At 49.5% G+C, this 23209-nt stretch overlaps 1 protein-coding gene across 1 annotated transcript; it reads left to right on the top strand.

Moving 5' to 3' along the window:
- Positions 1–698: 698 nt before the first annotated feature.
- On the top strand, positions 699–2013 carry NOG (noggin; the record flags this gene model as incomplete). Its single annotated transcript, XM_082678497.1, has 1 exon — positions 699–2013. The coding sequence occupies one exon, from the start codon at positions 699–701 to the stop codon at positions 1395–1397; it is 699 nt and encodes a 232-aa protein (XP_082534623.1). The 3' UTR covers positions 1398–2013.
- Positions 2014–23209: the final 21196 nt, after the last annotated feature.

The raw sequence follows: 23209 nt of genomic DNA, 5'->3' as shown, positions 1-23209 counted from the left end.
TGCAGGCGGCTTCCCCCGGAGCCTGTGCGGCTCCGGCTCCTCGGGGGTGGAGAAGTGGGGGGTGGGGTTGTTGTTTGGGGGGAAGAAGGGGGAGGGGGCAACGCCGAGAGAGTCAGTGGTTTCCATGGTGATGGAGCTGAAAGTGCAGGAAATTTAAAGGCTTGGACCCTGCGAGACAGACAAACCGGTGCCAACGTGCGCGGACGCCGCCGCCGCTGGAGTCCGCCGGGCAGAGACGGCCGCGGAGCCCCGAGCAGGCGGAGGGAAGTGCCCCTAGGACCGGCTCGGCCCGCGGCGCTGCACAGAGCGGCCGGACGACGAGCAGCTAGAGGAGGAGGCGGGGAGAGCGGCCAGTCCACGCGCCCTGCGCCGCCGCCAGCCCGGGAAGGCAGCGAGCAGCCGGCGCCCCCAGCGCCCGCGGTTGCCCTGGAGTAATTTCGGATGCCCCGCCGCGGCCGCCTTCCCGAGTAGACCTGGGAGAGGAGTTGCGGCCAACTTGTGTGCGTTTTTTCCGCCCCGGTGGGAGCCGGCGCCGTGCGAAGGGCTCTGCCGGCGACTCATGCTGCCGGCCCTGCGCCTGCCCAGCCTCGGGTGAGCCGCCTCCGGAGAGACGGGGGAGCGCGGCGGCGCCGCGGGCTCGGCGTGCTCTCCTCCGGGGACGCGGGACGAAGCAGCAGCCCCGGGCGCGCGCCGGAGGCATGGAGCGCTGCCCCAGCCTGGGGGTCACCCTCTACGCCCTGGTGGTGGTCCTGGGGCTGCGGGCGGCACCGGCCGGCGGCCAGCACTATCTCCACATCCGCCCGGCTCCCAGCGACAACCTGCCCCTGGTGGACCTCATCGAACACCCGGACCCTATCTTTGACCCCAAAGAGAAGGATCTGAACGAGACGCTGCTGCGCTCGCTGCTCGGGGGCCACTACGACCCGGGCTTCATGGCCACCTCTCCCCCCGAGGACCGGCCCGGCGGGGGCGGGGTGGCGGCCGGGGGCGCCGAGGACCTGGCGGAGCTGGACCAGCTGCTGCGGCAGCGGCCGTCGGGGGCCATGCCGAGCGAGATCAAAGGGCTGGAGTTCTCCGAGGGCTTGGCCCCGGGCAAGAAGCAGCGCCTGAGCAAGAAGCTGCGGAGGAAGTTACAGATGTGGCTGTGGTCGCAGACCTTTTGCCCGGTGCTGTACGCCTGGAACGACCTGGGCAGCCGCTTTTGGCCGCGCTACGTGAAGGTGGGCAGCTGCTTCAGCAAGCGCTCGTGCTCCGTGCCAGAGGGCATGGTGTGCAAGCCGTCCAAGTCCGTGCACCTCACGGTGCTGCGGTGGCGCTGTCAGCGGCGCGGGGGCCAGCGCTGCGGCTGGATTCCCATCCAGTACCCCATCATTTCCGAGTGCAAGTGCTCATGCTAGAACTCAGGGCCCCCTGCCCGCACCCGGACACTTGATCGATCCCCACCGACGCCCCCCGCACAGTCTCCAACCAGTTCCACCACCCTCTCGCGAGGGGATTCAATGAACTTTTTTTTTTTTTCCGGCTACAGAGACCTAGCTTTCTGGTTCATGTAATGCACTGTTTAACTGTGTAGGAATGTATATGTGTATGTATATACGGTCCCAGTTTTAATTTACTTATTAAAAGGTCAGTATTATACGTTAAAAGTTACCGGCTTCTACTGTATTTTTAAAAATTTTTTAAGCAAAAGGAAAAAAAAAAAGAACAGAGAAAAGAGAGACTTATTCTGGTTGTTGCTAATAATGTTAACCTGCTATTTATATTCCAGTGCCCTTCGCGTGGCGAAGCAGGGGGGAAATGTTATTTTTTCTTAAAGTACAAAGAGAGGGGAGAACTTTTGTAGAAGGACTTTTAAAAAGCTATTTTCCATTCTTCGGAAAGTGTTTTGGTTTTCCTTGGACCTCGAAGAAGCTATAGAGTTCAATGTTATTTTACAGTTATTGTAAATATAGAGAACAAATGGAATGACTAATCATTGTAAATTAAGAGTATCTGCTATTTATTCTTTATAATATCCCGTGTAGTAAATGAGAAAGAAGTGCAGAGCAGGATTAAAGAAAACCACTAAAATCGACTGCGCTCGACACTGCGATTCTCTGTGTTGGTGATTGATGGGGGGGGGGGGTGAGGGGTGGGAGGGGCGGGTTGGGGGTGCCGCTGTGCTTACTATGCCTGTTGGGAAAAGGGGCTCATCCCGTCTTCTGGTGTGATGGAAGTGACCGCTCAGTTTTTCTTGGGGCGGGGGGTGGGGGGGAGCTATTCTCAAACTCCTCACTTGAGCATCACGTGGCCTCCGCCCAGTCTCCCAGCTTTTTCTCCCTATGTCACCAAAGCTCGGGCCCATCGTGACCTCGACACCCAGCCGGCCCCCTGGAGCTGACCCCAGGCTGGGCCGAGGGGCGGGGGGGAGGGTGGGCGGCTGCTTTGTCCTGCCTGACAGGCCCTTCACAATGGGGACACGTGTCTTTCACACCTACCCTGGGGGCGGAGTGCCGCTGAAACTTGACCCCCGAGGAATGGGGGGGGGGGGAGATCAGAGCGCGCCCACCCAGATCCCGACACCCCTCCCGCCTCGCACCCCCCCACCTCAATATCCAGCCCGCGTTAACCCTTTGCACTCCCGGAAGCTGTGGTGGTGCTAGCTGAGGCGATCCATTGGAATCAACGCAACCTCAGGGATCCTGCAGGTCTGAGCCCCTGAAATCCCAGGCCCTCAGCCAGAATTGCTGGTGATAGCTGGGAGATTTGACACTCACCTCCCTCCTCCCCTGGGACCTAAGGAGGGCTCAGAGGGTCAGGATTTCAGAGGAGTCCGAATTTGGGTGAAAAATGCCACCACTGGGATCTGCAGTTGGGAACCGGGTGTCCCCCCCTCTCTAGACACTTACTCCACTTGGGGGTGGGGGAGGGAGGAGAAATCAGAATCTGCACCTTTGAGCTTTGGGTTACAGAGGGGCAACAGACGTGTTACCCCTTAAAGGGATGTGCAAGACCTCACCCCCACCCCACCCCTTAAAAAGCCAACTTCTCGGGGCCAGCTCTTGACTCGCGTGCGTCCCTCCGCCTCAGTCCGCGGTGGCGCCCGTCCGCGCAGCTCCACGTGGGCCGGCTTCCTGACACTGCTCAGCGCTCCTTTTATTTATCTTGGACTCCAAAGTCGCTCTCCTTTGCTCCCTCCCCACCCCCCTGCCACCTCCCCGCGCCTCCCTCCCGGCGTCCCAACCCCCCCTCCCACCCCTCCCACCCCCAGTCCGGAGTCCCGGGGAATCTATGCTAATTATTTCAAACCTGCGCTGGGTCCCCGGCGCAGTCTCAATGCCCCCGGCCCCGCCCGCCCTGTCCCTCCAGCCGGGCGCTTTCTTCCCTCCCGACGCAGCCTCGGTGGCTCCTCATTTCAATAGCCTGGCTCGGGAGCCGGAGCCCCCTCCCCGGCGCTGCCTCCGTCAGCCGTGGGACAGACGTTAGGGTATTCATTAACTGAGAGCCGAGGAATAACGGCATTATTCCCCCCAGAGAGGGCACCCTGCCCCCGCGACTATCTGAGGCTTCATTGTAAAAGGATTAAAAGTTAAAGACCTCCATCTTATGATTCTTTCATTTAATCTTCCTGGCGCCTGGGAGACATGCTCGATGGATGATGGCTTTTAAAATATTCCTAATGTCGGCTACCTTAAGACTCCAAGCCGGGCAAACAAACGTAATTTATTTCCAGAAGAAAGGGGATATTGAGATGTTTAAGTTTATGAACCGCCGTCCCCATGTATATTTGTTAAGTTCTGACAAATACCCAAATAACGTTAAAATCAGCCATTCATCACTTATGAATTTATGCAAAACTTTCTGTGCCGCGGGCCAATATTTTTTTAGACAGAGTTTCACTTGCGAGGGGCGGAGGTGGTGGGGCGAGGGGAAGGGGAGGGGGCTTACGGGGGGTGGGGGGAGCCGAAAGCAAGAATTTTCATGCCTGGTAAACACGCGAATTATGCGAAGAGAGTTATTCCCAGCTGGGCGGGCAGCCAAAACTCGGAGAGCGCGCCGAGGCCAGCGCCCCCCACCCCCATGTTGGCAGTGTCACTGGATTACAATGCGAGGTCTTCCCCTCCGCGACGCCCCCTCCTCCCTCCGCCCGCTGGCCCGCCCGCCCACCCGCCCCTCCTCCCCACCCCTGCCCACTTGGAAAACCCGCTCGCAGCCGGCGAGCTTCTCGGCTTTCAGAGCGGGAGCCCGCGGGAGCTAGGAGGACCCGGGCTGCAGACGTGACCGGCAATAGACAGACCACCGGACAGACAGCCTCAAAGGGCCGTTCCGGACACGGAGGGAAGATCCAGCAGGACCCAGCCAGTCCCACAAGAGAGCGAAGGAGGTGCTGGCTCCTGGAACATTGTGACTAATGCACAGCCGGTTGCGTCTCCATTATTATTAATGTTGATAATACTAATAATAGCATCAACGCGGAAAGGAGTAGAGAGCTCTGGGCAGAGAGGCAAGAAAACTGTCCTCTGCGGTCACCTAGTGCCTATCTCCTGTAAGGAGGAAAATTGATCTTGGCGTCTTCTGAGGCTTTGACAGCCTGTGTCTATGAACTTATGCAGCTGCTGAGGGACCACGCGTCCCCCGAATGGAGATTTATAACCATTACCGATACAGACACATCAACTTTTTCAAAATCCTGGAAGAGAAAGGCAAGGTTTCCCAGCACCCCAGCCCTCCTGCCCTGACTGCAGGAATTCACTCATCAACCCTCTATTTTCAACTCTTCCCTTTTTTCCTTCCTTCTGCCCTTCCAGCATCCTGACACTTGATGCACAAGCATACTGAGGCCAAATGTCCACAGAAAGCCAGCCCCCTTAGGGGAGGACCCTCTGGCCCCCAGAGTCTGGGAATGGGATCTGGTTCCCTGTTGAGATGGAGAAGGCCAGGGGTCCATTATCAGTCTTGCTTCTGAGACTCCTGGGAAAGGGGGTTGAAGTTTGGTGGCAGCTGCAAGAGGAAGCTGGCTGTGTATTAAGAGCTCTTGGCTGTGCTGGATGGGGACGACCGGGGGAGGGCCCAGCCCATACTGGTATTTTGAAGGGGTGATTCATCCTTTTTCTTTAATGCTCTTGGAATGTCAGAGCTGGAGGGGAGCTTAGATTCCAATGACCACCGCTCAATTTACGGATGAGAAGACTGAGACCTCAGTGGGAACTTGCTGAAGATTACACTGGTCTCCATTGTGCCTCTTCACTGTTCTCTTTTTCTTTGTTTGTTTTTTCTTCAATATTTATTTATTGGGGGGGGGTTGAAGGAAAGTTCTCTCCCAAATTGACATAATTGTAACTGATCATCAGGAAGCTGATCAACCATTCTGTTGCATCTATTCAGCAAGCAATTATTAATGGCTTGCAATGTGCCAAGCGCTGAGCACGTTTATACGCATTCTCATCCAAAGTCTCTAGTTCCCAAATAAGGAAACTGGAGCTCAGAGAGCTTAAGCATTTCACCCAAAGCCACACAGTAAGCGGCATGGTTATGGCTCAAAATCTGAGCTTATGCTAAAGCCTATGTTTCTTCTAAATATCCTTCCTCCCTTCAACCACACATACACCTGGCTTGGGAGACACCACGTGCCACATTACGTGCTGTCCAGTCTCAACTCAAGCTCTGTAGGGATTCACGCCTGGGAAGCCACACCGAACATTTTTGTGCACCCTGTTATGTGCCAGGACCTCTCTCCCTCACCCCCTCCCCAAACACAAGGAGCTTACAATGCAATAGAGGAGGTAAGGAATGAAGAACAGGGTGAGTGCTGAAAGAGGAGTTAAACAAACCAGCAGACAAACCTGGGCCAGAAAGAGGAGGGCTCCCCGCTGGCCTGGGAAGCCACAGGAGGCATCTGACTCACATCTCTAAGGACAAATTGACTGTGGACCTACTGAGGTGGGTTTATGGGAGGAAAGGGCATTTAGGAGGAGAAAGCAGTCTATATAAGCAAAGACATGATGTTGGAAAAGTATCTGCGTTTTTGGGACACAGCTCGAACAAACTTTAGTATAGGACGGATCCACACCAAGTGAGAGTGGGCAATAAGGTCTGAAAAGCCGGCTGAAGACGAATTCTGGAGGACCTTGAACGCCAACTAAGGGCACAAAACGTTATTGCTCAGGCAATAGGGAGCCATGAAGAGCTCTCAAATAGGGCAGGGACACCATTAGTGCACTACTGCAAAGGAATTATTTATTCATTCAACAGAAAGGTTTTGAGCACTGTTCGGGTTATTACTGGTATGCAACGAGCTACACCAAAACTAACAATCTTCAAATAACCATTTTATTTTGCTCATGATTCTGTGGGTCAGGAATCTGGGAAAGGCGCAGATGGGCAGTTCATCTCTGATACTCATGGGGTTAGCTGAGTGCTGGAGATCCACTCCCAAAATGGCTTCTAGCCCCTCGCTGTCAGCTGGGAGCTCTGCTGACCTGTTGACTAGGGTTCCTACAAGTGGCTTCTCCGTGTGGCTTGGGTCTTCTCACAGCCTGGTGGCTTCAGAATAGTTGGACTTCCTACATGGCAGCCCATGACTCTAAGACAAGGCATTCCAAGAGATTGAGATGGAAGCTGCAAGACTTCCTATGAAATTGCCTCAGAAGTCCCATGACCTTGTTGCTGCTGTAGTCTGTTGGTTAAGCAAGTGTCTAAGACCAGCCCAGATTCAAGGGGAAGGGAATTAGACATCACCCCTCAATGGAAGCAATAGCAAAGAATCAGGGGCCATCTTTAATCTACCACAATCACCTTCTATAGGCTAGGCTCTGTGTTGTATGTCCCAGACACAAAAATAAAAAAGTATGGTCATTTTTTTTTCTTTTTTTTTGTGGTACGCGGGCCTCTCACTGCTGTGGCCTCTCCCGTTGCGGAGCACAGGCTCTGGACGCGCAGGCTCAGCGGCCACCGCTCACGGGCCCAGCCACTCCGCGGCATGTGGGATCTTCCCAGACCGGGGCACGAACCCGTGTCCCCTGCATCGGCAGGCAGACTCTCAACCACTGCACCACCAGGGAAGCCCAGTCCAGTCATTTTCAATTTAAGTTTGGTGCCAGCGTCCAGGATGGATTGGAACTGGGATAATAACGGCTCCTGGGAAATTCATTAAGGAGGAAATTGGGGAGGTCCAGAAAGAATCAATAAGAGTTGAACCTGAGAAATATCAATGCCAATTAACACAAAGCTCGTTTGCCAGAAGCCTGAAGAGGACTTGGTGACTGATTGGATGTGGGGACTGAGAGAGATGCCAGAAAGACCCCTGATGTTTCAGGCCTGCGAGGGGCCATGCACAGAAGAGGAATCTAAGGTGGAAGAGCTTCCTCCTACCCCCACCCCTCCCCTACACACACACAGGGAGGTTCTAGGCTTGTCCAGAAGAGAGAGGAATCTGAGAAGCCTGGAGAATATTTCAGTCTATAATCAAGATGAGTGAGTGAATGAATAAGTGAACGAATGATAGAGACAGGGCAAAAGAAAGGGGGCGGGGATAAAAAAGCACAGCTTGGGAGCAGTAGGATTTTTCCCAGCAGACAGAAGTGTCCTGATAGAGCCAAACGTATTTGCATTTGACAGTGATATGAAGAAAGGAGCACAGGCAAACCTGGGAGAGGCCAAGGGGCAAAGAAGGTGCTGACACTCCTTGAGTGATGCTACCAGCCGGTGTTTCACGTTGATTAATTCCTCTCCATTGAGAAATGAGGAGCATTATTGCCATTACACAGATGAGGAAATCGAGGCTCAGAGAGGTTAAATAACTGGCCCAAGGACACACATCTGGTGAGTGGAAGCTCAAATCCAGGACTGTGTGATTTCAAAGGGGCATCATGTCTCCTCCCTTAGGGCTTCCTTGGCTGGAATGAATCATCCCCCTTCTCTCCATCACACTTAGCCCTCAGCGCTGCACTTTCTTGAGGAAGGGGGTTCTTAACTTGTGGTGCTTAGAAGATGGGTGTCCAGGTTGGAAAGCAGGTCAGGTCCCTCTATCCATGTTCTCTTGGCTCTCAGGACTTTTTCTTCATAGGATGTGTCACAGTCTGTAGTTTGTATTTATAATTTGCAGTTACTTATATGCATATGTGTTTTTTCTGGGAGGAAAGTCTGTCGTTTTCATCAGATTCTAAGGTCAGTAACACAAACGTTAAATCCTGTCCCAGTCCATGAGATTTTTAAGTGACAGAATTGTTTATTGTAACTCATGCGTCTAGCCTCTCCACAGCATCCAGTACAATGCCTGTCCTGGTAAGTGTTCAGTAAACCCTAGGTAAAGTGCAGTGAACTGACTTGGGGTCCACAGGGAGCCATTGTAGGTTCCCGAGCAAGGGATGAAGTGGGAAGATTCTTCTAGCTTAGGTTTGTGTAAAAGAAGATTAGAAAGGTAAAAGTGCAGGCTGGAAGACCACATGAGAGACTGCTACTGTCTATCTTTGGAGGACAGTGTGATGGGGGGAAGGGAGAGAAAAGGACAAAACTGAGCTGTTCTAAAGGAAAATGGAACTTTGATCCGGCCTGCCTCTTTGTATAAAAGAATAATTTGTTGGAGCTGAGAAGAAGCTCTCCCCTTTAAATTGCACAAGCCCCCTCTCCTTTGCCACAGTCCTCACCTTTCCCGACGGCATGCTTCACTCATTATACTCCCTGCCAGGACCACTGTAGGTGTTATGCATTTGAGGCTCCTGGATTCAATAGAAGGAGGAGACTGAAAGTCAAAAGCAAGTTTTGAGTCTTTGAAATAAGAAAAAAAGGAAGTCCTAAAGGAAATCAGCTACAGAATTTGGGAAGGGGATTCAGATTTCAAGGATAGATAGAATTACAACATATAAAGTTGGATGGCCTTAAATGTCACTCCTTCATTTGACTGAAGAAACTAAGGCTCATCAACTCAAGGTCAATGGACTTGTTTCAGGTCCAGTTGCTTTGGAATAGAACTAGCGCCAGAAGCAATATCTCCATATTTCCAGTTCAACCCTCCCTTTAGAGTTGTTCTAAGTATAAACAGTGTTAGAATTTTAAAAGCACTTTCATGTCCATAATTTTATGTGCAATGAGACGTGAACGCCCCCAAGGGCAGGAGATAGGTCTGTCTGAATGTCCCCAGAGCCTAGGCCCTGACCAGGAGCAGCGCTTCACAAATATTGCCTGGAAGGGTCAATGTGCATAGGCTTGTTTTACCGATAGGAAGGCTGAAGCTCACAGAAGTTGAGGAAAGGACAGATGCTCACCGAGCTCGTTCCTGATGGTGGCAGGAGTATCTGGTGCCACCGGTAACGGGACATCCAGCTGCTGCTCTTTCCCCCTGGTTGGGACGGGGAAACCAACCACACATCTGCAGACTGTGCAGTAGGTCTGTGGTATCAGGGTGAGGCAGATAAGGTGGTCTGCAGCTGCCCAGTCAAACAGGCCCTGCAGCGACTGGGCTTGGCAACCTCTTCCCAGCCCAGGTTGTAGAGGATTCCCGACTGGCGTTCAGTGTATTCAATTAAGGAAAAAAAAATTAGTCAAGCGAGGGAAATAGTTCTTCCCCCATTTTACAGATGTGGAAATGTGGGGAAAACAGGAAGCTTAAGTGATTCGCCCTACATTGCGCAGCGAGCTGGTGGTGGAGCCCAGATCCAAACAGCACTCAGCTCTCTGCTGGGCTGCTGGGAGAAGCAGAGGGATTTAGTGCTCTCTGAGTTCATAATCCCAGCCAGTCTCCCTGATTCTATGCTCGCCCCAGCTCCAATCCATTCTCCACGCTGTTGCCCAAGTGACCTTAAGGCACACATGTGGTCTTGTCACTCCCCTGCTTAAAACTTCTCAATGGCTTCTCATCACTCTGAGGATAAAGGCCAGAATCCTTACCCGACTGAGGCCCCTCTCCCCCTGCCTCTGTGTTCCAGCCACCCAGTCTCTCATGTGTGTTCACTCACACACTGAGCTCGCCGCTGCTTCAGGACCTTTGCACATGCTAAACCTTCAGTCTGGTATGCCTTCTCTGCCACCAGGACCCCTAAATGCCACCCTGTCCTTTAGATCCCATCCCTACGGAAAGCAGGTCAGGTGCCTCTCTCCATGCTCTCTCAGCTCTCAGGACTTTTTCTTCATAGGCTATGTCACAACTTGTATTAATATTTATAATCTGCAGTTATTTGTATGCTCTGTCTCTTCCAGTAGACTGTCACCTCCCGCCATTTTGCTTGCCATGGTATTCCTGGGCACTGGTGCAGTTTGGGGCCCATACAGACTCTCTCTCTCTCTCTCTCTCTCTCTCTCTATATATATATATATATATGGATCAATATATATATAAGGATGAATGACCACACTGAATAAATTGAGAAACATTAATTGATAACCTTCCTGATATTAGCCAGGTTCTATCTGGGACTCTGAGGATACTAGGAGTTCAAAGTTCAGCTCCAGTTAAATAGTGATCCAAGGAAAATTTAAGAATGTGTCCCAGTGTGTGATACAGAGCAGAGAGCCAGGGCTGTTCAGATGACGCTATCAGTTCTGGGGATTATGGCGACTCCCAGGCTACTGATGCCCAAGGTCCCTGCTACTGGAGTATGTGGGGAAGGATAGCTAAGTTGCCAGATAAACACTTAGCAAATCAAGGATGCTCCCAGTAAAAGGGAATCCACCCCCCCAAAATGGCTTTCCCAACAGGAGCTAGATAGCATTGAGTGATTCCATAGAGAAAATTCTAAGACTCTTCAGGCGTGGGTGGAAGAGTCACCTTTCCCCATATCTGAAATCCTTAAAAATGGGAGAGATTACCTTATCTGCTGGACAGTTAAAACTTGATCTTTCCCTGCCCAGGGAATAATAAAATTAGACAATGACTAACTCAGACCTAATGCTTTACAGTTTAAAACCACTTTCACATCCATTATCACTTTCAAAGTGCACAGGGGGGCACAGCCAGAATTTTTAGCTGTACAATAACGTGCCCTGGAAGCAAAAACCTTTCTACCAGAGAAAGGAGTTTGATGTGGGGGTGGAGAGGGAATCTTGGACTTGGGAGTGAGACCAGCCTGGGTTTGAATCTTGGTCTATGGCTATTAGCTTGACCTCCCTGAGATTTAGCTTCCACAAGTCTAAAATGGGCATAATGGCATGTACCTTACCAGGTTGTTAGGGTGTTCTAGTGTGTTCCATACGTGTAGCTCCATGTGGGGTGTAGGAGCCCAGCTAATGGTGGTTTCCTTCCCTCTCCCCAATTCCAGGGCCTGTGCAGTGCCCCTCCGAGTCAGGACAGAAGCTGAATGCCCTACCACCCAGAGCCAGTGACAAGCTACTTGCCCAGGTCTTCATTTCTGCAAGGTCCACACCTGGGGGGGAAAGAATCCAATGGATTCTTCTTTTTCTCCACTGATGAAAAGGCTGTATATTTAGGGCCAGTAGCTTTTACTGTTATTGTTTATAAATTATAAGCCAAAGAGTAAATGAGGAGGAAAACCAGTGACCAAAGGCAAAGCTGAGAGAAAAGGTTAAATCAGGATGAAGGGAAGTTGGGAAACCAGGGAATTTGTTTCACATGAACAGAGAGAGGAATTCAGCCCAGGTAAATTAGCCCTAATTTGTTTTAATTCTAGAAATTCCTCATTTCTAGTTATTGGCAGGAATCACCCAGAAGTGACTTGCTCCCAGAAACAGTTTTGACTGGTGTCACTCTCACCTCATTTCAGGGACAGAGACAATCCTACCCAGGTAGGGCCAAGGCCTCCAGAAGGGTCAGCATGTAATATCAGGGAACGGAGAGCTTTAAAGAGCATCTGTCTACCTGTGACCACCACCATGGAAATGAGGAAGCTGAGGCCCAGAGAGGTGAAGTGACCTGGTCAAGGTCAAACCTCAGGTTAGAGACCAAGACAAATGGAGAAATGCTGACGCGAGTGCGGGGCTGCTGGGAACTAAGCCGTGGACTCAAGTGCCTCTCACCCCAAGGTTGGACAGCTTCCCCAAAGACCACATTCCAAGGCTGGTTGCCCAAGGGCCTGGGCTCTGCTGCGTCTTCCTTCTTCCCTTAGAAAGCAAGCACCATAGGTAGGCCCTGTGCTGTGGCTCCCGCCCACTGGGACTCCTGGGGACGTGTTCAGTGTGATTCCTCTTTCTGGCTGGACCCTTGGAGATTGATGCACACCAGAGTTCTGGTCAACTCTCCTCTTCTCCCTGCATAGAACTGCCTGAGGGGAAACCCTGGGCTTCCCACAGTGGGAGCTACCACACCTGGAAGGCCAACACCCAGATCTCTGCCCTGGGCCAGACTTCTCTCCTAAGCTCCGTACCTGCAGAGCCAACTGCCTTCCGGACTTCACCACATCAAATACAGGTTCAAAGCTGAATCCTAACATTATTCCTGAACCTTCTAATCAGTTTTCAGTTTTCTCATTCCTGAGTACTGGCCCCACCGTTCACCCAAGTATATGGTCAAAAAAACACAAAAAACTCTGGTCGACCTCTTGTGAGCATCCTCTCCTCGCTAACAGAGTATCTGCCAGCACCTCTCGAGCTACCTCTCTGCCCATCCTCTCATCTTCATCCTCACCATGAGTTATATATCGCTCAGGCCCTTGTCATCTCTTGTCTGTGCCTTTGAATACCCTAATAGTAAATTTCTCCACCTCCAGCCTTTTCCCATCTTCAACAGTGCCACTTGCATTGCCATTTCCCTAGCACACACTCCAAACTTCCACGGTCTCCCCTTTAGCCATAGAACCATGACTAACTTCCTTAGCATGGCTCCCAAGGTCCTTTACAGTCTATGACCCCAATTTCCCTTCCACTATAATCTTCCATTTTCTGTTCTACCCTAACCCCAGCAGCCAGCCACATCAACTTGTTCATGGCTGCCCGAACTTGTCAGCCCTTTGACACTTTTCTTACACCATCTGCTCTACCTGAAATGGTCCCGCCCCACCCTTGTCCCATCACCACAAAGAGGATTCCACCTAGGAAAGACCTACTCATACTTCAGGGCGCAGCCCACATGGTACCTCCTCAGTCCTTGGCCAGGGTGGAATTGTCAAGCCATACTTTGCCCTCCCACAGTGCTGATGATTAATAATAATCATAAATAGGTATTAACTGCCCATGTGTGACAGACACTGTCCTAGGTACTTTATGTGCATTATATCATTTAAACGCCAACAGAGATCCTAAGTGATATATTACTACTGATAGGTTCAGAGACATTTGGTGATTTACCCACGGACTCTTAATTAGTTAGTGGCAAAACCATGACTCAAAACTAGGATTCAAACTCCAAAACCCATGCTCTTTCCAATCTTGCATACTGCGTCTCACCACATTAGTCCAGCGCTTATAAGTTGGGATGAACCCATATGTGGCTACCTCCGGATTTCGAAGCCCTTTGAGGGCAGCTGCTATATTTGACTCTAATTTCCAACTATGTTATCCAAAATAGTGCTTGACACATACTAACCATTTGATAAACATATGGTGAATGAGTAACTGAGTAACTGGATATGAGAAGGGGTTCCAGTTTTTTCTTTTTAAATCAAATCCAAACAGAATGTGTTGGTTTGTTTAATGAACATCAGTTAATTCCAACTCCAACTTACGGAGATCTTTTGAAGACATAGGTAATGTGGGGTTGTTAAAAGTAGAGACTTTGAAAAAAAAAAAAGTAGAGACTTTGAAGTTGAACCTAAGCTGTTTACCCCATCCCAGCTGTGTGACTGATAATAGTAATGCCTTTGTAAGCTCTAAAACCCTGAGCAAACACAAGTTGCTGTTATTAACATGTGCTTCTCCAAACAGCACTCAGCCTGTCCCCACCCAGAGAAGGAAAGCAGGGAGAGATAACCCAGAGATCACTGGTGTCTCACTGGAAAGGCCTGTGAACACCAGGTAGGGATACTCTTGTGTCAATGTTGCTGTCTTGTGAGGAGCAGGTTTGACAAAAGATGGAACAGTGAGGAACTGCAGACTTTTTTAAACCAGGAGCAACTTGAGGCCAGAGTCATAGAAGACCAGTGCGGAAGGGACATTAGAGCAAAGTGTCTGTCATTGTTCCAGCCCTCTCACATTAGAGGTTGGGAAACCAAGGCCCAGAGAGGTGCAGAGACTTGCCCAAAGTAACCAAGCTGGTTAGCTCTGGAGCTGGGACTAGAACCTAGTGATACCCATGATATGCCAAGATATCCTCCCAGGATTTTTCAAAAACACTCAATGTGATTATCCTTTTTCTGTGTTCCTGAATGAAGCATTTAGTTAATAGCTAGACCTATTAGCCCACAATGTCAGAGAGACACTCCTCAAGTCTCCAAAGCCCTGGGAGCTGTGTGAGAGGGCTGGAGGTGCTGAAGGGACAGTGCCCGGGATGTTTCCAGGATGAGCCCCTTCCTCCCTGCCAGGTACAGTCTGGCTCTCAGAGACCAGCCACTGCCACTCCTCTGAATGTTTCCAAAGGCACGACCCTCCCCAGGCTGGGAAAATCAGCCCAGCATCTGAGTCAGGTGAATGTGATGAGCAGGTAGAGGTCAAGTTTTAGAGTGAGAGAGATCTGAATTGGCAACCGGCTCGGAGAACATAGCTCTAATCCTGTCAGTCCTTCTCCGACCCCGACAGGAGCGAAATCGTGGTAATGTTATTGCTCCATTCATGGTAGGTGCTGTGCAGTCACAATGAATTGAAACCTCTTTCCTTCCCCACTGCTTGTCCTTGAGAAAAATCAGTGCCAGCAGCGGTCATTTATTGGGCACTTACCACGCCCTGCACTCAGCATCCTCATCCCTAAGTGAGGAGCTGGTACTACTGCTTACAGGTGAGAGTACTGGGCCACACAGCAGCAGTGGAAGGTTACACAGCGAGGGAAAGGCAGACGTGGGATTCACTCAGGTAGACTTCACAGCCTACACCATTAACCTCCTTAACTTCCCCCATCTGTACAATAGGAGTAGCAAAATCTACCCTGCAGGGGTATAGCAAGGATGAAAGCAAGTAAGAAATGTAGGAGCCTAGCACCAGGCCTGCCATATGTGGGCTCTTCAGAAGAGCATTCTATAGCATTGAGGCAAATGGCAAGGAACGAGAAGAAGAAAGACAGGAACCGAGATTCTGGGACCCGTTCTGACCATGTAGCCTCATGTAGGGGTCACCTCATATAGTGAAAGGAAATGTTAATCCACCTTGGACCATTTCAGCCCAATCGTTAAAATGTCAGGCCTCCTCTGAAATGACCACCTTCCCTTTTTCTCTAGCTCTCCTGCAGGAGTGTGCAAGCATTCACATGCACACACACAGACATATACATACACACATACTGTGGTTTTTGTTTTTCTTCTGCTTCTTTTGCTTCCTTGCATTCAGTATCTATGACAACACACCCCAGCAGCAATGAGGAGGTGGCATAGTTGCTGTTTCTCCCATCCCCTTGTCTCGCTGATCAAGACTGATCAAGATCATTCTTGAGGGGCTTCCCTGGTGGCGCAGTGGTTGAGAGTCCGCCTGCCGATGCAGGGGACACGGGTTCGTGCCCCGGTCCGGGAAGATCCCACATGCCGCGGAGCGGCTGGGCCCGTGAGCCATGGCCGCTGAGCCTGTGCGTCCGGAGCCTGTGCTCCGCAACGGGAGAAGCCACAACAGTGAGAGGCCCGCGTACCGCAAAAAAAAAAAAAAAAAAGAGATCATTCTTGATCCCTCATTCAGAGGGCTGGGCTAGCCTCACCCAAAAGTCAATGGGACAGTTTCCCAAGGGAGGAGGCAAAGGGGAAGAGGTAGAGAACCTCCACTTTAAAAACAAACAACTAAAACAAGCCCCTGTCTAGGATGGAGAGAGTGAAAGAACCCAAGCCCCTGGCTGGGCCAGACAAGCCTTCCCCAGGCATGGGCACTGGAGAGGCTAATTGGGGTCTTCAGCCCCTGTGGTATGTTATGACTAAGGGCGGCTAGCTATTTTTCCAGCCTTTCTGGCTGGTGAGTTCCCCGGATGGAAACTTTGAGCCCAGTCCTTGTAAGTCTGGAATCGCAGAACGCATACCTTGCACCAGCAATCAGATGCTGAACCTCGCAGCTCTTACGATACGCTATCACGTGAGACAGGTCACTAAGAGCCATTCTCTGCAGTTACCCTGCACGAGAGGGTCCACACACCACATCACACAGAGCATCTCACTCCATCCTCCCATCAACCCAAGGTAGGCCTTTTATCACCACCATTTTTTCAGACTAGGAAACTGAGTCTCTAAGAAAACACCAATCCGTTGTTCACAACCTCTTCATCTGATGTGAAGTCTGATTTCTTGGCCATCCTGCTACAGCTGTTCCTGACCCCAAGCCACCATTTAGATACTATCTTGCATTACAGTGGGGTAATATCATGCCTGTGGAATTGATGTGGCAACCATATCATTTAGAATTTGAAGGGATCTTAAAGATTAGATCCATTACACAATGGAGGAAATTAAACTTTTTATCAGGTCTACACATGGTAGTTACATAATATATATCTACTGAGATCCAAAGAGGGGAAATGATATGCTCAAGACCACATAGCTAATAAGAGGATAGGATTAAAACTCCTATCTTAAATCTTAGTACAGTCTAATTCAACATACTTTTGCTACGTACCTGCTAAGCCAGGTGCTAGAGCTATGGAGATGCGGCAGGACTGGTCTCTGACCTTGAGGTGGGCAAATGTTGCTGTTTGAGCTCTTGGTCCAGCACAGGAGCTTCAACAAGTCAAAGGATGAGTATGAGTGAGTCAAGCAAAAAGAGAAGAGGCATTCCTGGCAGGGAGAATGACATGACCACAGGCATGGGGATCTGAAATAGCTTGGTGTGAACTGGGAACTCTATACAGTTCAGTGTGAACTCTATACAGTACAGTTCACATAGAGTGTGCCTGGGAATGATGGGGCAGTTAAAACTCTGGTGGAAGTCAGGGGCCATGCAGTGGAGGGCCTTGGAGTCCACATTCAGGAATTTGGACTCTCTCCAAGGCCATTGGGAGCCACTGAAGGGTTCATGTGAAGGGTACTCTCATGTGAAATCATGGAAGCGTTCACTGGAAGCCACTGAAGAGTTCTGTCTATCATGTAGAGGGTAGATCAGAAGAAGAGCTCAATTAGTAAAACTCGGCAATGTCTGGGCTTGAGATTGAGTAGTCTTTTGTCATAGAAAGATTAGGGATGGAGAGGAGAGAGTTGATGCAAGAACTTCTTGGGAGGTAAAATTGACAGGTCTTGGTGATTGATTGGCTCTGGAGAGTCAAGGGGAGAGGGGAGGAGTCAAGGGTAACCTCAGTGTCCTTTCCATGACATAACCTTGACTACTGTCTGGAGTGTTCCCAGCCTAAGAACAAGGTGCCTAAATATCTAACATCATCCTGAGGTTGCTTGGAGACCAGACTCAGAACAAACAGAAAGAACAGTTTTGAACCAGTCAAAGGGCTGTGTCTAATGTGGCTCTGCCACTAATAGACAGAGTGCCTTCGGGATTCGTATTTAATTTGGGGGTTTTGGTTCCTACATCTGAGGTGGAGAGCTGGGTTGGGCCATCTGTCCAGTGTCTTCCAGCCCTATCTACCTTCCTGATGCAATTGTCCTAAAAGTCAAATTCATTCATTCATTCATCCATTCATACTGCAATATCCATTAGCACTATCCATGTGCTTAGCCTTGTTCTAGCAGCTCTGGAAGTCCAAAGATGAATAAGAGTCAACACCAGCTGTCATGGAATGAGGATGGGAAGATACAGATAAATTACAGGCAATTACAACATGAGTGATGGGATCAGAAAACTCAGAAAGGCTCTTCACCCAAGTTGAGAGTAGCGTGGGTCAGGAACTATTTCCCTGAGAACTAGATACCTGAACTGATATTGAAGGATAAGTAGTTAGTCTGGCAAAGAGAGGGGAGAAATAGTCCAGGCAGCAGTAACAGTATTGTACAGAGGCCAGAAAGTAAGAGAGTGCATGGTCAACTCAGGGAACTGAAAATAATAACCGTGTGTGGAAGTGTGTCGTAGATAGCCAAGTGCTATATCACCATCATCATCATCATCATCATCATCATCATCATCATCATCATGTTTATAAGGCAGGACCTGGTGAAACACATCACAAGCAAATCCACTACTCTTTTCGAAGGACCAAGTTGTACCTCTCTCCTCTGGACTGTGCTGCTGATACAGAGAAATACCTTTACTCTCCAATTCTTTTTACTATTCTCCATGACTCTTCCCTAAGAAAAGAATGTCAGAGATATTATACAATGAAGTTTCATCATTCATTATGTCTTTAGAGTCTCAAATAATCCTGTGTTGGCAAAAAAAAAAAATTGTTATTCCCATCTTACACACAGAAGTTGAGTGATTCAACTGATAGTGGAGAAACCCGGACTTGCCCCATATCTCTGGCTCCTGGTCACCCTCTCTTTTCCAGAACCCATATAGACCTTCTGGTTGCACGGGACACAGAACCACACCCATCATTCTCACAGACTTTCATGGTAGACTGCACTCCCCAAAGTCAGTTATCCCCTTTCATTGATTACCTTGGAGGTGTGTCTACTTCTTAAATCTCTTTAGTTAAGCCATCTCCAAATCACTTTGGCTGGAAGATAGGATCAGTTTATGTCTGGGAAGGTTTCCTGTAGACAGCAAATCTTATCCATAATGGGCAGATTTCCTATGTTTAATCAAGGAAGGTGATACTTCCTGTCTCTGGGGTTCTGGCTTTTTAACCTTTTGCATAAGCCAATGCTTGCTTAGAATTTGGAATCCAACTTATTTGAAGCCCTAATCCACACATTGAGGTGACTGAGGAGACCTGGAGCTGGAAGACCAGGGTGAGAGCCTTCCTTGGCTGTCCCTTTTCTGCCTTGTGACCCAGGAGCAAATCACTCTACCACGGGCGTGCCTGGGGTCCACGCGAAACCTTGGTTTAAATCTCAGTACTGCTTACGATTGGTTCTATAGCCATGTGCAAGTTATATAGTTTCTTTGAGTCTCAGTTCCTCATCCAGAAAAATAAGGCCAATCCTTTATACCCCTCAAGATAATGAGATGCTGGAATATAAGAGCTGCTTAGCTGTTATTTGTTAAATAAATGGGAGAATTGAAAACAGTTCCCTTTAACCTTCTCTCCCTCTCAGGCTCACTTTCTCATCCATGGAAGGGAGATAAAAATCTCTCCCCTGTATACCTCATTGGGCATCTGAGCAAATTCCATGCAGTCATGTTTGCAAAAGTTCTTGTGAACTTTAAGAGTCTATGACAATCTGAGGTATAATTTACTCTATCTAAGGAACTATGCAAAACTCTTTGCATATGTATTTATCATTCTATGAGTGTCCTACAGGGTGGATATCATCATCATTTCCAGTTCCCAGATAAGGAAACCAGAGCCCAGGAGGTTAAGTGCCTTTCCCAGGTTCACAAGATAGTATGCACTGGAGCAGAGATTAGAATCCAGGTTGGTCTGACTCCAAACCTAGTTGAGCCTCTGATCCCATTGAGTCCAGGGGTTACAATCCTAGTCTCTGGAGCCAGGCTACCTGCAGTCCCATTTGAGGTCTACCACTGATTAACGATGCGTCACTGGGGGAGAGTTATCTTCTCTATGCCTCAGTTTCCTCATTTGTGGAAAGAACTTATTGATAGTATCTAACTCTTGGGCATACGACTCTTCAGCTCATTTACTTCTAGTTTCTTCAACTCAAAAATGAGAAAATAACAGTAACTGTACGGTGCCAGGCTGGAGGCAAAGCGACCTTACTTACTGACGACCTTACTGACTAAATCTTAATTCTAAGTTCTAAGATCTTGGCTGTTCTCCACTTGAGACTTATGTCTCACCTCCTCCATGGAGCCTTCCAAGATCATTCAGGGGCTGTGTTTAGAGTCCTCAACATGCACTGGGCCATCAGTTAACACTTGTTTGTACGTCACTGAATAAATTTATGTAAATGTCTTTTACGCCTTAACTGATACTGTGAAATTCACATCTTTCTAGAATCTAATAATAATAACTATCATTTCCTGAGTAGCTACCATATGCCTGAAACTGGGCATTTAACCCTATGACATGAGTGTTATCATTCCTATTATATAGAAGAGAAAACTGAGGCTCACAGAGGTTAGTTTGCCCATGAGCACACAGCTGTTTGTACGGAAGACCTTAAAAACGTTTGTAGAATCAATGAATGAATGAGTGGTGTGTCCCCAAAACCACTAATGATTTGGAGAACAAAGCTCTGATCATATGTTCTAACCACACAGCATCTAGACTAGACATAATTGCATAATGATATCAGACTCTGACTTGAACAGAGCAAAGGCCAAGAGGTCCGGTGAGTTTCCCGAGGCTTCCATCCTGTGGACATGCATCGTGAGTGGCACAGGCGGGAGCACACTGGGCCACGTGTGAGTCTTGCCATCTGCAGATATCGGGCGCTCACAGTTCTGTGGGTTAGCCAAGCGGCCGCCTAAATTTTCATCTCTTTAGGGACATTCGATTCTTGGGTGATTCAAAGAGCCAGAGCAGAAATTTATTTGCAGGTTGAAATCTTACCACTATGGTTCCTATTTGTCATGAAAATTGGATTCTCAAAGGCCAATCCCTCTTGATACCACTGAGTTCCAATAAGCCACCCTTTCAAAAATAAGATAAAACCCTCAGAGTGCAATGACGCTTTTCACACTCTCCGCAAATCTTCTGCTTTCTCTGACACTTGGCACCCAAAGGTGACATCAAGCAAGTGAGGAGGAAGGGTGAAGGGGTGGGGCGCAGAGACTGGGGCGTGAAAGGAAGTCAGCATTCTTATTTCATCCAGGTGTTCCACAAACATTTAATGGAGGTCTACCTGGTGAGGTGGAAACCATTGTTCCTATTTTCTGGAAGAGGAAACTGCAGCTCAAAGAGACCTGTCAAGATGATTAAGATCCGGTCCCTACGCTCAAAGAGACCCCAGTTCAACAGAGGTGACAGACATGGAGGTCATGACCTATGACCCAAAAAGAGTGGCTACAAAGTACTCAAGGTGTGTGGAAGAGAGCGCAGTTAAGAAGGAAGGCCTCCCTTTGGGAAGTATTTGTAAATGCAGTGAAGTCAAGCCTCACAGTGACATTTGACAATGACATTTGACTTTGTTGCATGAGAATATCATATGCATCCTGATGCATTCCCCAAGTATGTGAGAGGGGTCCAGCACTTGGAGGTTTAGCTGTGTGATTTTAGACAAGGGACTTCTGAATATATATATATATATATATATATATATATATATATATATATATATATATATATATAATATTTTAAGATGATGTTGGGAGTAGGAGGTTATTAATTAATTTATTTATTTTGGCTGTGTTGGGTCTTCGTTTCTGTGCGAGGGCTTTCTCTAGTTGCGGCGAGCGGGGGCCACTCTTCATCGCGGTGCGTGGGCCTCTCACTGTCATGGCCTCTCTTGCTGCAGAGCACAGGCTCCAGACGCGCAGGCTCAGTAGTTGTGGCTCACGGGCCCAGTTGCTCCGCGGCATGTGGGATCCTCCCAGACCGGGGCTCGAACCCGCATCCCCTGCATTGGCAGGCGGACTCTCAACCACTGCGCCACCAGGGAAGCCCCATGACTTCATGTTTTTAAGCCCTAGTTTCTTTCTCAGCAGAATAGGAATATGATCATCCTAATTCTCTTTAGGATTATTGTCACTATTGTTGTTGTTTCCCTAGCCACATCCTTAGATTGCTGTGAGGTCTCATAGTGTGACTTGCATTCCCATGCACTGAATCCGCTGCAACCTCCTGTTCGTGTGTGGAAAATTATCTTGTTGTTGTTTCTGTCAAAGGCCTGTCCCTGTATTCCTGAGTGACCAGATACTCTATTGATTCCTCAGTAAATCAAATCTTGTCCCAAAGGTGGACCACCCCCCAAAGGATCTCCTTTTCCCTCACATGCCTCGGAGAAGCAGGACAATTCCACAAGAATTTTCCAAACTCGACACTCTCAACATTTTGGGTCACACAGTTCTTTGTAGTGGGAGCCGCCCTGTGCCTTGTAGGATACCTGGCAGCACTCCTGACCTCTAACCCCTAGATGCCAGTACCCACCCCGTGGCTGTAGTAATCAAAATGCCTCTAGGGGTTGCCAAATGTCCAGGGGGCTGGGGGGCACAATGCCCTGTGTTTAGAATCACCTGTGCCACCACCCCGCTAGGAGGTATGCCAGGCAGGGGTTTCTGCTTCCCTGTCACACGTGAGAAAACACCTGAGACCCAGAACAGGAAGGAGCCCATCCAAGCTCACCAAGGAATCTAAGAGCCAGGAGTCCGACTTCACTTCCCGGAACACCTCACGTGGGGAACCGCGGTGCCTTCCACGGCGCATGCACAGAAGACAGACTCTCCTGGTTCTCACGCCTGCCTGGACCCCTCCACACGCCTCACCACTGCTGCTGAGCCTGCAGGAATGCCTGCTGCTCTCCCCCCTCCCTCTGCCCTGCCCTCGCCCCTCCATTTGTATCGTGGGAGGGGATGGTCCACTGAGTGCCGGGAGAGGCACGGGCCGTCGTTGCAGGAAGGGTGACAAGACGACAGTGAGGATAAAGCCCAGCCTTACCCTGCCCCAAACTTCAAACTTCAGGGGGACGTGCTGTCACCAAGAAGCAAACATTAAAAAAAAGAAGAAAAAACCACCCTCCTCCAACGAGATTCCTCCGTTGCCATGTAAGGGAAGGCCTTGGCCAGCTCTGCGCAACCTGGGAGAGTTGGGGCTGCGGGAGCAGCACAGAGACGGGTATTCTGGCTCACTCCTTAGTCCCCACCCCCGGCCCTCCCACTCCCCCTGCATCCCTCTTGGAAGGGCCCCTTAGAATGCACCAAAATAACCCCTCCCTCCTCCTGCACCTCCCCCTTTGCCTCGGCTGGCTGTGCCCCCCTGCAGAAGGCCTGCATGCAGCCTGGTGCACGGGTTAGGGGTGTGTAACATTTTGTCTGAATAGGCCCCTATGTTCCCGTAATTTATAGTGGTAAGTAATCTTATTTGCAAAGCAAGCCCTTACAGTTATAAAAAACAAGTTAATTGACTTGCATAAAAATCAAACATGTAAAAGTTTTCCATCTTAACACAAACAGCACACTGAGCCCATTTGTACAATAGCTATGATGCAGGGCGGCCCGCGTCTGGACTACCTGGGACCCGGCCTCTTTCATAACCCAAAATGGAATCTTAAACCCTGACAAG

Source organism: Grampus griseus (assembly GCF_964374135.1).
Source record: "Grampus griseus genome assembly, chromosome: 20".
Classification (NCBI taxonomy): Eukaryota; Metazoa; Chordata; class Mammalia; order Artiodactyla; family Delphinidae; genus Grampus; species Grampus griseus.
Note: the sequence above shows the minus strand (reverse complement) of the source record. Positions and strands in the feature narration are given on the sequence as shown.